The 15,221-nt window shown below is 34.9% G+C and overlaps 1 protein-coding gene across 3 annotated transcripts in view; it reads right to left on the reverse strand.

Moving 5' to 3' along the window:
- The window catches only part of WDR67_3 (TBC1 domain member 31), a 29,848-nt gene extending 17,503 nt beyond the window's left edge, over positions 1 to 12,345 (reverse strand). For all 3 annotated transcript variants that reach the window (XM_051210730.1, XM_051210729.1, XM_051210731.1), the window contains exons 1-9: positions 12,211 to 12,345; positions 11,410 to 11,571; positions 11,253 to 11,365; positions 10,242 to 10,423; positions 9,166 to 9,317; positions 7,461 to 7,707; positions 6,685 to 7,038; positions 5,288 to 5,455; positions 2,096 to 2,169 (exon numbers count right to left, since the gene is read on the reverse strand). In XM_051210730.1, coding sequence (XP_051070746.1) covers positions 2,096 to 2,169; positions 5,288 to 5,455; positions 6,685 to 7,038; positions 7,461 to 7,707; positions 9,166 to 9,317; positions 10,242 to 10,423; positions 11,253 to 11,365; positions 11,410 to 11,571; positions 12,211 to 12,284 — 1,526 coding nt within the window. In that variant the 5' untranslated portion in view covers positions 12,285 to 12,345. The remainder of the gene's footprint in view (positions 1 to 2,095; positions 2,170 to 5,287; positions 5,456 to 6,684; positions 7,039 to 7,460; positions 7,708 to 9,165; positions 9,318 to 10,241; positions 10,424 to 11,252; positions 11,366 to 11,409; positions 11,572 to 12,210) is intronic.
- Positions 12,346 to 15,221: the final 2,876 nt, after the last annotated feature.

The raw sequence follows: 15,221 nt of genomic DNA on the forward strand, positions 1-15,221 counted from the left end.
TTTAAGTCTTTTAGCAAACATTATTGAGTTCTAAGGCATACAGAAGGGTATATAATTAGTGAACAATCGTTTATCACGCATAAAATCAACCCAAGTTTCTTATATTTGATGTTCCAGAACTTCAGTAAGGTATTAAATGATAATATGCTTTAACATACTGAAGACTGTGTTAGTTAGTTTAATTCTAAAGTTATCGCAAGAGTATTCTAACACTTTCTTACAAAAAAGAGTCATCAACAATTAAGATGGGTTTAAGGAGACTATTCTTTATTTTACTAACATTAGCCGATACCTTACTTAATTACACTAGAAGTTCCTGGCCACTATATCTAAAGACTTTCAGTACCAGATAGTTATATACTAACTTGTTGCTTCCTTCCAGGTTGGTCACATAAATTTGGATTTTGAGACGTATTTGTGGGTCAACGGCAATATTGTATTCCAGATGTGATCGAGTTGTAGACGGAAGATTAGCCGTAAGCCAATTAAACGGTTCCTCGAACTGTGTTGCCTAAGGTGTCAATCACCGATCTCATCAAGGACGAACTCTTAAGAGACAATCCCTTCCAATAAATCATAACGAAATAGAATGTCACTTAACTGCGGTGATTTCTTCATTCCTATTACTTCTGCTTTCTATTCACTTTATATGATCGACAACTAGATAGATTATTGACATGAAAGTGGGCAGCTTTTTTTCTGTATTCCATTTTAGTCTTTCCATTATTCAAGTGACTTTAAAGAACAGGCCTAACATACAGAACAGACCAATTTTTTCACCGTTATAGGTAACGGTGAACAACTCCATGTCTTTTAGTATCCTTAAAAAATACTAGCTTAAATAACATTCGTGGTGTTACACGAAAGAAAAAGTAGCAAAGTAACATAGCATTAGAACGGAAACAGAAATTTCGATGCATAAAACAACACACTTAAGTTTGAGTAAATTGATCTACAATATTTGGTTAAATATGCCGTAGCTGCAATCCAAACGTCGTTTTTATGACAATAACTGCATCGTCCTATCATTTCACAAATGGATTGATACCAAGCTCCACAACACTGAACCAAGGACTTTCAGATTTCCCAACCAGTACCAGTGACAATATTTTCCGATTTCAATCAATCGCACACACAACAACAAATGCAGAAGAAAACGACCAGTGTAGCAGCAGCCTCAGCAGCAGTAGGTCTCAATATACACAAAGGGAAAAGCAAGATTCTCCGATACAACACAGCATGCACCAATCCAATCAAAATTGACGGAGACGATTTGGAAGATGTAAAAACCTTTACATATTTGAGCAGCATTATTGATGAACACGGTGGATCTGATGCAGATGTGAAGGCACGGATCGGCAAATCAAGAGCAGCATATTTACAACTGAGCAACATCTGGAACTCAAAGTAACTGTCAACCAACACAAAGGTCAGGATTTTCAATACAAATGTCAAGACAGTTCTACTGTATGGGGTGGAGACCTGGAGAACTACGAAAGCCATCGTCCAGAAAATACAGGTGTTTATCAACAGTTGTCTACGCAATAGTCTTCGGATCTGTTGGCCAGACACTATTAGCGACAAACTACTGTGGGAGAGAACAAACCAGATCCCAGCGGAGGAAGAAATCAGGAAGAAGCGCTGGAAGTGGATAGGAAACACATTGAGGAAATCACCCAACTGCGTCACAAGACAAGCTCTCACATGGAATCCTCAAGGCCAAAGGAAAAGAGGAAGACCAAAGAACACATTACGTCGAGAAACGGAGACAGACATGAGAAAAATGAACAAAAATTGGATAGAACTAAAAAGGAAGGCTCAGGACAGGGTGGGTTAGAGAATGCTGGTCGGCGGCCTATGCTCCATTGGAAGTAACAGGCGAAAGTAAGTAAGTATTATTTTAGTATCGAATTTCACTCGGATGGATTATTTAAAGCGCTCTATTTTTGACATTGTTTACTTCGTAAAATTAAAGTCTTTCTGATTAATCTCTGTATGAGGATTCTATCAATAATCTTAAAACACAGTCAAAAGAAACTAGATTTTATCTGATCAACATTTGAAATAATGTAAAATTTAAAATAAGTTAGATTACCGATATTTATTTGGAAATTTCCCAAATTCTCTAAGTAATAAACGTAAACGTTTGCGATCCAAAAAACCATTGGTCTAAGAACAGTGACAGATAGAAACGAATATAAATAAATTAGACCATTTTGGCAAATAATGTAAAAATATAATTTCTACAGCAAAGCAATGAGTGAATTTACTATAAGCTGTTGGGTAGCCCGGAGTAGTTATTAAAATTTGAAGTTGTTTACAGATAACTTCTTAGTGTCAATCTCTACACATGTGCATTTTCACTTCTGTTTTAAAAGTTTTGATTATTTTTATCATTAAGACTGATAACTTTCAACATAAATAACTGTAATAAACTATTTACTCTACACAACAATCACTTTACTAAAATATGTATGATATCCTTCTCCTGGGATGTTATGGTAACCTTCTGGTGTAAACAGCTGTTTACACCAGGTTACCATAACCAGTTGATGATGCAAACAGTTTTAAAAATTAATTTCTTGAAGTACAGAACAGATTAAACAATTTTTAAATACTCCTGAAGTGTTGAAGCCTTCGTCAATATTTCCCATAGCCTAGTGAAAAAATAGATGGTGTATTTATCGAAGCGTGCTAAGTCACACTAATGAAAAACACAAAAGAATTATGACAGGATAATTTGAAACCAACTGCATATAAGAACAATAAATAAGACTGTTGTTTGACATTTGCGAATTCTCAATGAAAGGTGTGATTATATATTAGGATGATCAAACCTCGTACGTTCCGCGTATATTTAAACGCGCAATGACCCAGAGTATAGTGAAAGCTACAAGCTGCAAATATCTTTAAAATTATCTGGGGGAAGGAAAATGTAAATAGATCAGCACATATTCACTCACAAAAATGAGAGTTTTTCTGGTCAGGCTAAATGCTTGACGGTTTAGAATAATAATCTGCTTAATCTAATGCTGTCAGCACCATTCTAGTTCCTACTTCCGGTTTAATTGAAATTAAGTAAACAAAATATAGAAAATATGAACATTTCTAAAGTACCGTTTTAAAGCTATCCAAGAAATGCTTGTACCACATGATGTACCAACTCCACTCGCCTACTTGACACTTATTGATTACCATTAAGAGATGACTACCACTTAATTATTTTCTCGTAAAGAATACTAGGTGGGACTGAATGAAGTAGTGTCAACCAGCTTTGGAGGCCTAAAAGCACCACTGGTATCTAGTCTTCTCTTAACATATTACGATCTGAAGACGTCACTAATCGTTGCAGCAGATGCGTCTACAAACAGGGTGGGGACCGCCATTTTACACGAATTTCCTAATACAGAGGAAAAGGTGGAAATGTACGCATCCAGAACACGGACACCAGAGGGTAAAAGCTATCGGCAAATAGTGAATATTTGCGGAACATCATTCTCACAAGATATACTGCAGAAAGCTCACATTATTGACTGACTACAAGACCATGCTAGCATTCTGAGGATCGACCAAAGTGATGAGCGATAACACTACTAAGATACGATTCCAACACCCAGTAAATGACGGAGAGATTTTTGTCAGCCAGATGTCCTATTTCACCTAAAAGGAGGGTATCTCACTACGAAAGGGGAATCTATTATTGCGACGATTTCTACTACAATGAAAATCTTAACAGTGATGATGAGCGATGATTGTGAAAATTGATGAAGCTTTTCTTCAGTACCCTTTTGCTGCTAATACATCTTCAACCACTAGCTCTAAGTTACTGCATCGCATCTATTAACCACTCGAAATGTTGTTGCCAAAGACCAACAGTTTACGAATATCAACCATAACAGTGCATTGATTTAGTCAGGGTAAAAAGGTGGTCTCGAAGTTCATGAAGTACATTGTGAATCGTCTCATGGTCTGAAGTTGTCATAACTCACCTCTCCACAACACCTTTGGAAAAGGTCACTAAAAAAAGAGAAGACCAAAACTCTACAATCTACAGGCTAGCGTTGTAGTGCACAATGTTTGAAGGGACCAAATGTGATGTGGTGATAAAATCAGTAAACATGTCAGCAGATACCACCCCAGTATCTTACAAATACATCACAGACGATGTTAATGATCACCTTGTCAATTGACCTCTCAGCCGTCTGTCAACTGATGTCGAGATGCCGTGTATAAATGGCTCAAATCCACTCAGTCATTGCTTTGTCCACAAGGAAAGACTACCTGTGATTTGAATATTGATAGAGAACCAAGAAACTACCCAACTTATTATTTTCAATATTTAAGAGGAGGTGGACTTCAAATCGAAACTGGTATTATGAGACAGATAATTTTAATTCAAAAAGTGGCGATGCTAGGAAGACCAGGTTATTCAATTCTTGTTAACAAATGATAGTTTATACGAACAGTGATAACCGCGACGTTTTCTCAGTTTATATCCCTACGATGACATTTGCCGTTAATTGACTAGTTGTTCTTACTTTTAGTTTGCTAACTACACTGTGTCTTAGGGTCAGTATTGGTCTATGTATACAAAAAGTTATCGCATTATCAAACTTATTTCTGAGTTCTTCACTTCATATTGTCTTCTATTGTGTTGCGGACTATCAGTGAAGTTTTGTGTTTCGGTTGTCCGATCAACCGAGTTTATGTTGATCCAGTTTCGTACTGGAAGAATATTTAATTATTCATAATCAGGAATTACAGTAAGGTACAGGAAAACTCAGCATAAACAACAATGAAATACATACACAAACATTTTATAGAACGTCGCCTAAAGTTCACGCTAAACTATGTACAATGGCCAACGCATCTATGGAACCAGATAGAAAGCATTCATATAAGGGATTCTCAATTTGTTTAAAACATTAAGTTCAGATATTTACTGAGCAAACTCTACAAAATTTTAAAATACTAAACTGGCTTGTTTCCTGTGTTGAAATATTCCAGATGTATCAAGACTGTTAACGACCAACTTGAGTGATCAAGATATACACAACGTAGACTTATTCACAAGTCACTATGCAAAATAATGTCAAACACACAGACAGGACGATGACTGTGTCCATAATGAGGTTATATAGCCAGTCGGTTTATGAAGGGAAACTGTGGAATTTCGAGATATGCAGAACATCACAAACGAAGGATACTTTAATGAAAAATAGACCACTAATTACCTGGTGTAGACAGAACAGTAACACCAACGATTACAAATTTGAAAAGAACTTACAGGATCTTTTTTGTGTAATGGACCTGGATTTGTTGTACATATATGTTTATTATAACTTGTAGACATTTTAAAAGTTGGAAAGTCGTTTCTCGTATTGTTTTCTGTGTGCTTGAGAGAAGACTTCTCATTTGAAATCTCATTTTTCACTTTAATTACAGGTATTGATGACTGAAATGGATGACAACAAACAGGATTAGCAAATTTATTTACACGAAATGCGTGGAGATACTACCAAGCAACATTCGAAATTATACACCTCAAAGCAGCATTTACAGAGGAATAGATGCCATTATATTTGTTAAGTAAATTTATTAAGTTTATGTTATAACGCTTCGTTTTACCTCGTCTAATGTTATAACAGTTCGCTTTCCACGTTTACACGTATGGGACGTTAATTTACCGTAAACGATTATCTACACTAGATCCCTTCCAGTGTCTATTCTACAGGACGTCAACATAACTCAGACCAAGAACATGTAATTAGCCTGACCACGACGTAAATATACTTCCACAACGAAAAACGACACAATCCGCAACAATGAATAATCAATAATAAGTGAGTCACAGTAATAAGGATAAGAGAATGTATAACTTATCTGACACCTGTCAGACTATCTACATGTCTGACTAAGCAGACAACCAACCATTATCATTCTCGCCCACACATCAGTTTATGAAGATTTTTTAATTTCAAAAAACATTCCATCAAGGATTAAGAGTAGCAGAAAGATGACTGAAAATCAAGGTGCGTTAGATATAAGTTGTGTCCTAGTTGGATATAATCTCGTGATGTTTCTAGTGTGTTGGATAACCATATGCTCACTAATAACTTCTATCGAGAAAAACGTTGAAAGTTCTAGTAAAACATTGCTATACGCAGACAGATAAATAAGCACACGCGTATATGAATGGGTAAAAAGACAAAAAGGCAGAGAGCGGTAGAAGAATAATTGCGGGTGTAAACAGCCAGACAGATACACATAAGATTAGCCCCACCGAGTAGAAAGCAACATGATTAGGATTCACGTAGCTCAGATCCCTATAACATCCCTTATTTAACAGTCTCAAATTCGTATTGAAAAAATAAGCTTGAAAATCGACATGTTGCGAGGAGAAATTCATGCAGTACTTAAATAAATAATTTTCAAAGAATAACCTAGTAGTTTAAAAGCTTGACGTCTTTTGATCAACTGATACACTGGGATAGTGCCACCCCCAGAAAAACGAAAAAAATATATAGACTTTAACATTAGGGTTTATCATGGTATTTGTATGAATACAATATAATTTTTATCTCTAACTTTGAAATAAGCCTCATCAGCAAGTTTCACTGTATTTATACATTAAAAACATACAAATAGTAAAACCTGACAATAAACCACGAATGGATAACTTACACTATTGAGGAAGCTTATTACTATTGAAAGATCATTTATGTGTAATAAGCCATGATCATCAAGAATAGCCAATAGTGAATGACAATTGAAAGATTTATTCCGTTCTTTTCCCTGGCAATCAGAGAGATCTAAAATACTGTAAGCCGGTAAACTAAATGATGATAAGAGTGGGTCTTCTAATGAGCCACATCCAAATGTAAACAAGCATTTCCAATAGATAGGAGTTGAGTTCTTTGACAGTTGATGCTTTGGCAAATTTTCTGTGCAAGCTAATGATTTTCTAGAATTTTCGCAGGTTCGTATCAAAAGACGTAAACGTTTATCAGTGCCAAGTAATAGTAGTAGACCAGATAACTAAAGTAAAATTGAAGTTGATGAACAACAAAAGATGCAGTTTTGTCAAAAAAAATTCAACCAGCTTCAAGAACTATATAAAATGATATTATTTACTACTAAGTGCTCATGCAGGTCGGTCATAATCTACATAAAATAATGGTAACATCACTAACCGCAACAATAAGTGACGTAGTTTCAAATTTCTTAGAATAAAATTTAGGTCCCTTAAGTTGTAGATATATCATGAATGCCAACCAATCGACTGCTCAATCTATATATATAGGTTTTCAGTTTCCTAAAAAGGATCACGAATATAAGGTTATATGCCGTTGACATGTCGTTTAGTGTTAACAAGCTTATCTTGGTTTACAATTCTTATCAAAATAACAACGGAATTTGGAATATAAGCAAAAATTTTATAACAATCAAATAACAATTACCTCATCACATATCATAGAATCATGGTAAAATTGGTTAAAATCAATCAAACAAGATTTAGGGATCCATTCAATTCGACGAACTGATTTAATTGGTTCAGGAAGTTTAATTAACTCTCGTAAAAACCGATTATTTGAATTGGAATAATCTACATCTGGACTGTCTTGACTTAAACAGTTTACATATCCTTTTAAATCCCATAAGTAGACAAATGGTGAACGACCAGCTGCAAATAAATAATGACCTTTGCTAGAAAAAAAGTAATAATAAAAGACGAAACACATAGCTGAATAATTGAAAATTCAAAAAACGAATAAAAATATTGAGATTTAGATTTTAAGATGGTAGTTGTAGGTAGTCAACAGGAAACCCTGAACCTAGGTTTCGCGCTACTTGGCACTCATCAGCAAGGCGTACTTGTAATCTTGGGAGAACTGATACTCCCTGACGGATTCGATCCCGTGTCACCCAGCTTCACAGTCAAGGACGCTACCACTGAGCTATACGGGCCGCGATTGATTACTGGGTGGTGATCGATAGGATTCAATCTGAACTAAGAAAGACCTGACACTGATCGCCACGCAGTGATCAATCAATTGTAACTTTAGATTTTATTAGTTTATCTGAATTAGTAGCTGTTATTATTAGACAGATAACACCTAACCACTGAATCATGTGGCACAAACAACTGAATTTTGTCTCCAGGCTTATGCGAAGTACTCAGTTGACAAACAACAATCGTAACTTCATCTAGTGAGTAATTTATTTAGTTATTTATTTGAACACATAAATGTTAGTACAAAGGGTCATCAGATATATATGCGCCACACAATAATAATGAGAATGGGAAGAGATAAAGAATGTAAGGTGCGTACGAGAAAAAAGGGGAACAATAAAGAACAGAAATTAGTGTATGATAGTGAAATAATAATAATGGGAAAGGAGGTTCAGTTAGCAAAGGTATAACCAGAAAGAATTCTTCCAGTTAAAGAAGTTACGTCCATTTTTTATGAAGAAAGTAAAATAAAGTTACAGCAGGATCGCAATTGGCTTCTATTCTGAGCCATATCTGATAATGTCTCTAGCCACTATGTTGCACCATCTCTAGGAATTCAACCAGGGAGTCGTGAAGAACCAACAGAAGCCAGTCCTGCACAGCTTTCTTTCATACCACGATATCATGTCATACACTGACCACCTCTTTACTTTTTTCAACCAGTTCTAGAGTCGCAGCTTACATATCAACTTCGGTTTTAATAATGATCAACTATTACTGAAATGTTAGAAAAAAATAGATGTTGGCTGGATGGGTCACAGACAGATATGAATACAGGTTCAGAAAAAAATCAGCTGTGTGTCTAGTTACATGTTTACTGTGATCATGAATAATTCCCATTTTGTGGCCGTTATTATTATTTATATTTTTATTTGCGCACAATAAAAATACTATGCTTAACTTAAGGATTTTCGATTTCCTTAAGTTAAGATTGCTTGTACTGCAAATAAAAATCTACAAGTTTACTTATCTGAAGGATGGATTTTAATATCTACAATAATTTTCCCGTTACTCTTTAGATGACGGCTCAGATGAAAAATACTCGACATACAACCTTGATAAAGAGAGGTTTTATATATATAAAGCTTAAATCCATATAGACAGCACTATTCAAAACTTCTGTACACTAACAAAATTAAAAATACTCAAACCTGGTAAATGTAATTGTTCTATACAGTTGATTCGGATAATCACTGTTACTAAGCCTTAACAAACACTGAAGAGAATCTGTACTCCAAACATAAATGGATCCATCTTGAAAACAGGATACAATTTGCTCACCACGAGGTGGAATGAAAGTTACCTAAAATGTAAACGAAGCAACAACTATGAAAATTACTTTATAAGAATTTCAGCCTAAATTTGAACGAATAGGTTCACAAAAGTTGGGAGCCGAGTTAGTGTAGTATTACCTTTAAAACGTCGGGACTAGACTGACAAGCGAAAAGTTGGATTTACTTAAAATTCAATCGCTGAGACTTTTACACATATAATTTTCCCCTTCAATGTATAAAAATGACTGTTTGTTATTAATAGCATAGTGTTAGCTTCAGTTCATTTATGCAATTTTAGAAACATAAAATCCATCAATGGACGCTCACACTTTTTCACAGACTAATGGTACACCTTGAGTTAGTTCAATGAAGAAATACTATGTAGTTTTGGGCAGAACAATATATATCTGACTAAAAATTAAAAATATTGGTGGACAATAAAATCAAACCAAACCATCTATTTCATGGATTTTACGATACTAAGACCATGACACATGGTAAAGTGTACTTATAAACAGCGTAAAACTGCTATTTGGTTTCGAATAAAATGCGATCATACAAAAAAGTGAATTTTACTTTTTCTAATGGCTGGACATAAGATGACGACCAATGTATCTACAGGACATAACTAAACTTTTATAAAGAACCTGAATGTACAACTATAAAACTATAACAATCCCGTTCATTTCTAACATTATAATGGGAACGTCGGAGAAATCGACTTTTTATGTGAAGCATAAAATCGAGAGTTTGTTTAAAAATTAAGACCATTTCAAGATATACGGAGAGAACATATATATAAATGGGGATCGGAAGTCCTGAAAAATTCAGTTATAGATATTAAAAATTATAATTTAGCAACTCCACTACAATTAAATAATCTGGACGTTTGGAAATAACAAGACAAGTCTATCGATTACAACATAACTTTTGAAATAGTGAAATAAACTCACTGATACCATGTTCACTTTTTGGCCAATATGTAACCTGCAACGACATGTGCTAGTGTCGAGATCCCATAATATTGTTTCACTTAGGGCAGTAGATAATCCATAACGACCAGAAACTGGTTGAACTGATATATAAGAGATTCTGTACGTGTGACCACTCAAAGAATTAATCTCTTTTCCGGACTCTAAAGATAAAATATAATGGTAATAAATGGACAGACTTCGCTTTTCGCTTCATTGGTGTTCAAAGTAACAATATCTGGTCTCTGTCGGTACACGAGTTCATCGATATTACTTTCTTTTTATATACTGATTAAATATTCTGATAGTGGTTAGAAGCCAAATTCAAGACACAAGTTTTATTTTACTGAAGGTTAGTCAGCTGATTGTAAAAACGTAGTACCGACCAGTATACACTCCATAGCCTTGTCCAAAAAGCTACTGAGATAAGATATCTAACACGTTTTAGCTAATGCGATACACTATTTTTGCTCAAATCGTTTAGAAAATACTGCTACTCGTATTCAGTACTGAACTGATCGAACTACACCGGAATATGGGTTCTTTGAAGGCATGTCACGATATTATGCAACTTTAATTCGAAAATATATCATTCCTGAAAGATATATTTATACTTAATATTGAAAGCTGCACAATTTTACACTTTATATAATGAGGAATAGTAAAGCTTAACGGAATCATGTGCATAAAACATAACATAAAGTTGTGAAACTCAGATAGTTAGGACTTGACAAAAAAATTTGAATTGTTTGTAATGATTAACCACCAAGTCATATCATTTTCAGTCGAAATTATGACTATTTTCTGGGGCATAGATTCATTGTTTTTGGATAATATGGGAATATAGGACAACGGTACTACACTTCTGAATGAGCAAATATCGTACGTTGATATGATTTTCAGCCAAAAAATATCCTGATATTGAAGAGAAACAAAGCAACAAGTTAGCAACACATCTTCCACAGGAAAACCAGAAAATGGCGAAAATATTACCGTCGTCTAAGATTCTGATGCTGTTATCATTCAAACCCAGAAGGACATATCCACGTGGTTCGCATAAACATATATATGTAATACCACGATTCAACGAAGCTATTAATTGATACCTAAAGATATTTGCTGTCAAACGGGTACGATGAATGAGGCTTACCAGTTCTTCGCAAAGTCCAAGCAGTATAAATCACCTGAATTTAATGCAAAGTATAATTTATAGCCGCCCGGAGAAAAATGATAAGCAGATATCTGATTTGATATTGTGGATCTACCGTTACCAGTTGAATCGGATTTCGAAGAGCATACTGAAAGAATTTCACTAAAACATGCGAAATAAAAAAAGGTATTATCCTGCATGAAATCAGCGAATTAAAGCAAAGTCTCTAGATGAAATGACTTTTTATAAGTTTATATAACAAAACCTAACAAGAAAACAACAATGCGCATTAAAATTTATAAGTTATATATTCCTATGAAACTTATTTAATGATACAACTGGAATACAGATTCCTGCAACGCCACTGAAATATCGATATATACTGATCATGCATTTTATGATATATAGGCTACAAGCTGATTCAGTAAATACCTACTAGGGTCAAAAAAAACAAGACAGTGTGAACGACAAAATATAAATTCAATCGACTAAAACGTCCAACTACTTTATTTGTACTAACCAAGATACTCATGCAATCACTAGTGAAAATACTGTATCTCATCCGTTACATGGAGGACATTAATGTAAAACTCTGATCGATATCTGACCCAATGTTTCAGTAACTAAATCAATCCTCTGCTGATGACAAGCAGTTAACTAGTGTTACTTTTTACCAGATTCTATTTGATATGACAATTATCGAATTTCATACGAAATCGAGACCTATTAAAAAAACAACGGACGCCTAGAAGTTTTCGATAGAAAGAGTTTTTCGGATTTGAATTCAGGTTGATAACTTACCCTCTTGGATTATTTGCAGGATTGTTCCTAAACAAAACCCCACTTTTCTCTCGTAGAATGAACAGACCGCGCATTTAGGCTTGTTTGAATAATCACGCGTTGAAAGCGTACACACAAAAAGTGTGAAAAAACAAGATAAAACAATCGATATTATTAGTGAGTTTGGTTGCTTATTCTCTGAAGGAAGGCCTCACACTAAGTCACGAAACGTCAGAAAATCGAATTTTCTACTCATTGGGATATTACAAATATAGTATTTATTTAAATCGAAATTATTGTTATGTGATAGCGGTCAAGGTCAACATTGAACCATTAAAATGAAAACAAAACTTCTGTATAAAAATGCATTTTTCGATATTTTATTTGAATAATCAAAGTTTTGCTCAAATTCACTAGAATTAAAATGGTTCAAATGGTTCATATCGTTCTGGACGGAATAGAAGCTTTCGCTTAACTGGATTCTATATTTAGCAAAAGCGGATCACCGGTGCCTCCGGACAAGAACTCAGGTATATTAACGATAAAAGGAAGATAAAAGGGAATTAGTAAATTATAGTTAGATGCTGTTCTTAGTCCTTAAGAATATGTCACGTTTTCTCTTAATGGACTCCTGGGAAGTCTCTTGAACTAGACCAACCGGCGGCGAATTACAACATTTGACCACTCTCAAGGGTAGAAGGTGAGCATCCATTCCTTTCTTCTGTATTGTGATTCTAGTTCTTGGATGTTACCCCTAGGGTTCATATTTAGACTGGGATTATGTTGGCGTTTGAGGGGATGCACAGAAGTGTTTAGGATGCTTTAGGCCTTTAGAAAGTCGACTTTAAGACGCCTGTACTCTAATGGGTAAGGGTTCAGTAGTTGAAGAAGCTCTTCATAAGACTTGAATTTAAGTCGCCAAACGGATTTCGTGGCTCGCCGTTGGTTACGTTCCAGAATGTCTTCATCCTTTTGGATTGAGAGATGAACTGCTATGTCTCCGTACTCTAAATGGGTATGAATAAAACTGTTGAAGATTATGTGAAATGTTCTTCCCTTGAACTGGCCAAAAATGCTCTTCAACGTTTCACATTTAGCGTAGGACTTCAGACTTTAGATGTTGAACTGAACATCTTTCAAAGGTTAACAAAATTTTTCCCAATCCATTTTAAGAAGTTTCTGGCACATGGTAATATGCACATAGAAATAGGAAAACCTCTTGCATAAACTGTGTAGCCTGAAGATAAACTGAGAAACTCAGACATGTGTCTGTTGAAAAACCACTCAAAGTTCATCAGTGATATTAAAACGTGTAAACTGCATATTATATTATTCCACATTGTGAACCATCTAGGAAGGACATAAGCCACTAGAAAGCCAGAGTTTTTAGTTCTTACAGAATACGAGAATTCATAATTTTCGTAAGTCCACAAATAAATGACCGTTCACTGACATATGATATAGTGGAAGGCGTTTGAAATTTATAGATATGTATCTATACTGTTAGTTGATGAAGATTTGTGTCAGCAAGTGTAGGAAGCAATTTCCTACAGATTCAACTCTAAGCTAATCTCTAGACTGTCGAATACAGAGTCTTGGTTCAGCCAAAGTAAGAACAAGTAAGCAATTTGGCTGGATAAACGTTATCTGTTTCTAAAACGTAAATTAACACTGTTAGTGTACAAAACAAAAGTACGGTCTATAAACACAGGGAAAGACGGAGACATAGACAACGTACCGAACAGTAACTAGAGAGTAGGAAAAATGAGTCATAATAAACATCGAATTGTGATTGGCGAATAAATAGAACACAGTCATACAGAGTCAGGAAAAGTTAGTGTAGTGGTGGGCGTTTCACTTCACTATTGGTGGGTTCGTTTGTCGATCACATTTTACAGCAAGACTGTGAGTAAGAAGGAGCATTCGGGCATTTGCAATTAACCGTCACTCGATGGTCATATACAAATTTTTAAACACCAGAGTTTGTCAGAGGCGGTTTTGTTGATATTATAGTAACTTTAATAGTTGAGATCATGGATCGATTGAAGCTAGACCGCCATGGAAAACCTGAAAGCACCAACTATACTTCGTTGTACGTTTCTACCATTCTATACTAACTCATTAACGGATGTTTTGGATGTTCAAATTATATTTGGTTACATTCTTATTCGCTGATGCGTCTGCAACTCTTCTAGTCTACTCTGTTACATCCCGTCGTACAGTTTACATTGCTTCACACTTCGTTGTACGTCTCGACTAATTCATATATAGTTCATAATAAGTGTCTCTTACATTCGAAGTATGTATTAATTTTATTTTTGCTATACTTAGGCTAAAGTGTTTTGTTTATAGTTTACACTATTTCATAATATTTTGTGTTTATATTGAGTTTTCCAAAATATTGTCACCTACCTGTCATGTGGACTTTGTTTCTATTTATCTAAAAAGTTATGGATTTGCTTACCATATGTGTGGGAGGTTTACCTGACGTTGGACGACTCGTTTTAATTGGGAATTATCCGTATAATTGTGATTTTTGGCTCAAACATTTTCGCACGAAGGAATCTTTCCAATAGTGAATTATCGTCATACGACGATATGTTACGCAAAGAATTCCAGTTTACATTCAAGATGGAAAGATTACAGATAAAGTATTTACCATGATAATAGGATACAGTGGTTAGGGAGACAGGGGGGCTAACTTTCGTACATAGCAACATGAATGTCATTAGTACTACTACAAATAATATATAGAACGTACAAGCCATTTTTGGGAGCATGGTCAGTAGTTTGTAACACGGACTGACAGATGAGATGCTGTTAAAGTTAGTAAAAAGAGAAAGTCAGCGAAAACCTATGCTAGAATACTCATATGAATGTGCCAACAACTTGATAAGCGAGTTTTTATGTTGGTACTGTATTATAATCTAAGGCACTGAGTAAGAATTTGAAAGTAAATAGTTGGACAGTAACACATATGGTAAAAAGATGACAACTGATAAGAAATAAATAAGAAGTGACCCACGTAGACA

This window comes from Schistosoma haematobium, chromosome ZW (genome assembly GCF_000699445.3).
Source record: "Schistosoma haematobium chromosome ZW, whole genome shotgun sequence".
NCBI lineage: Eukaryota > Metazoa > Platyhelminthes > Trematoda > Strigeidida > Schistosomatidae > Schistosoma > Schistosoma haematobium.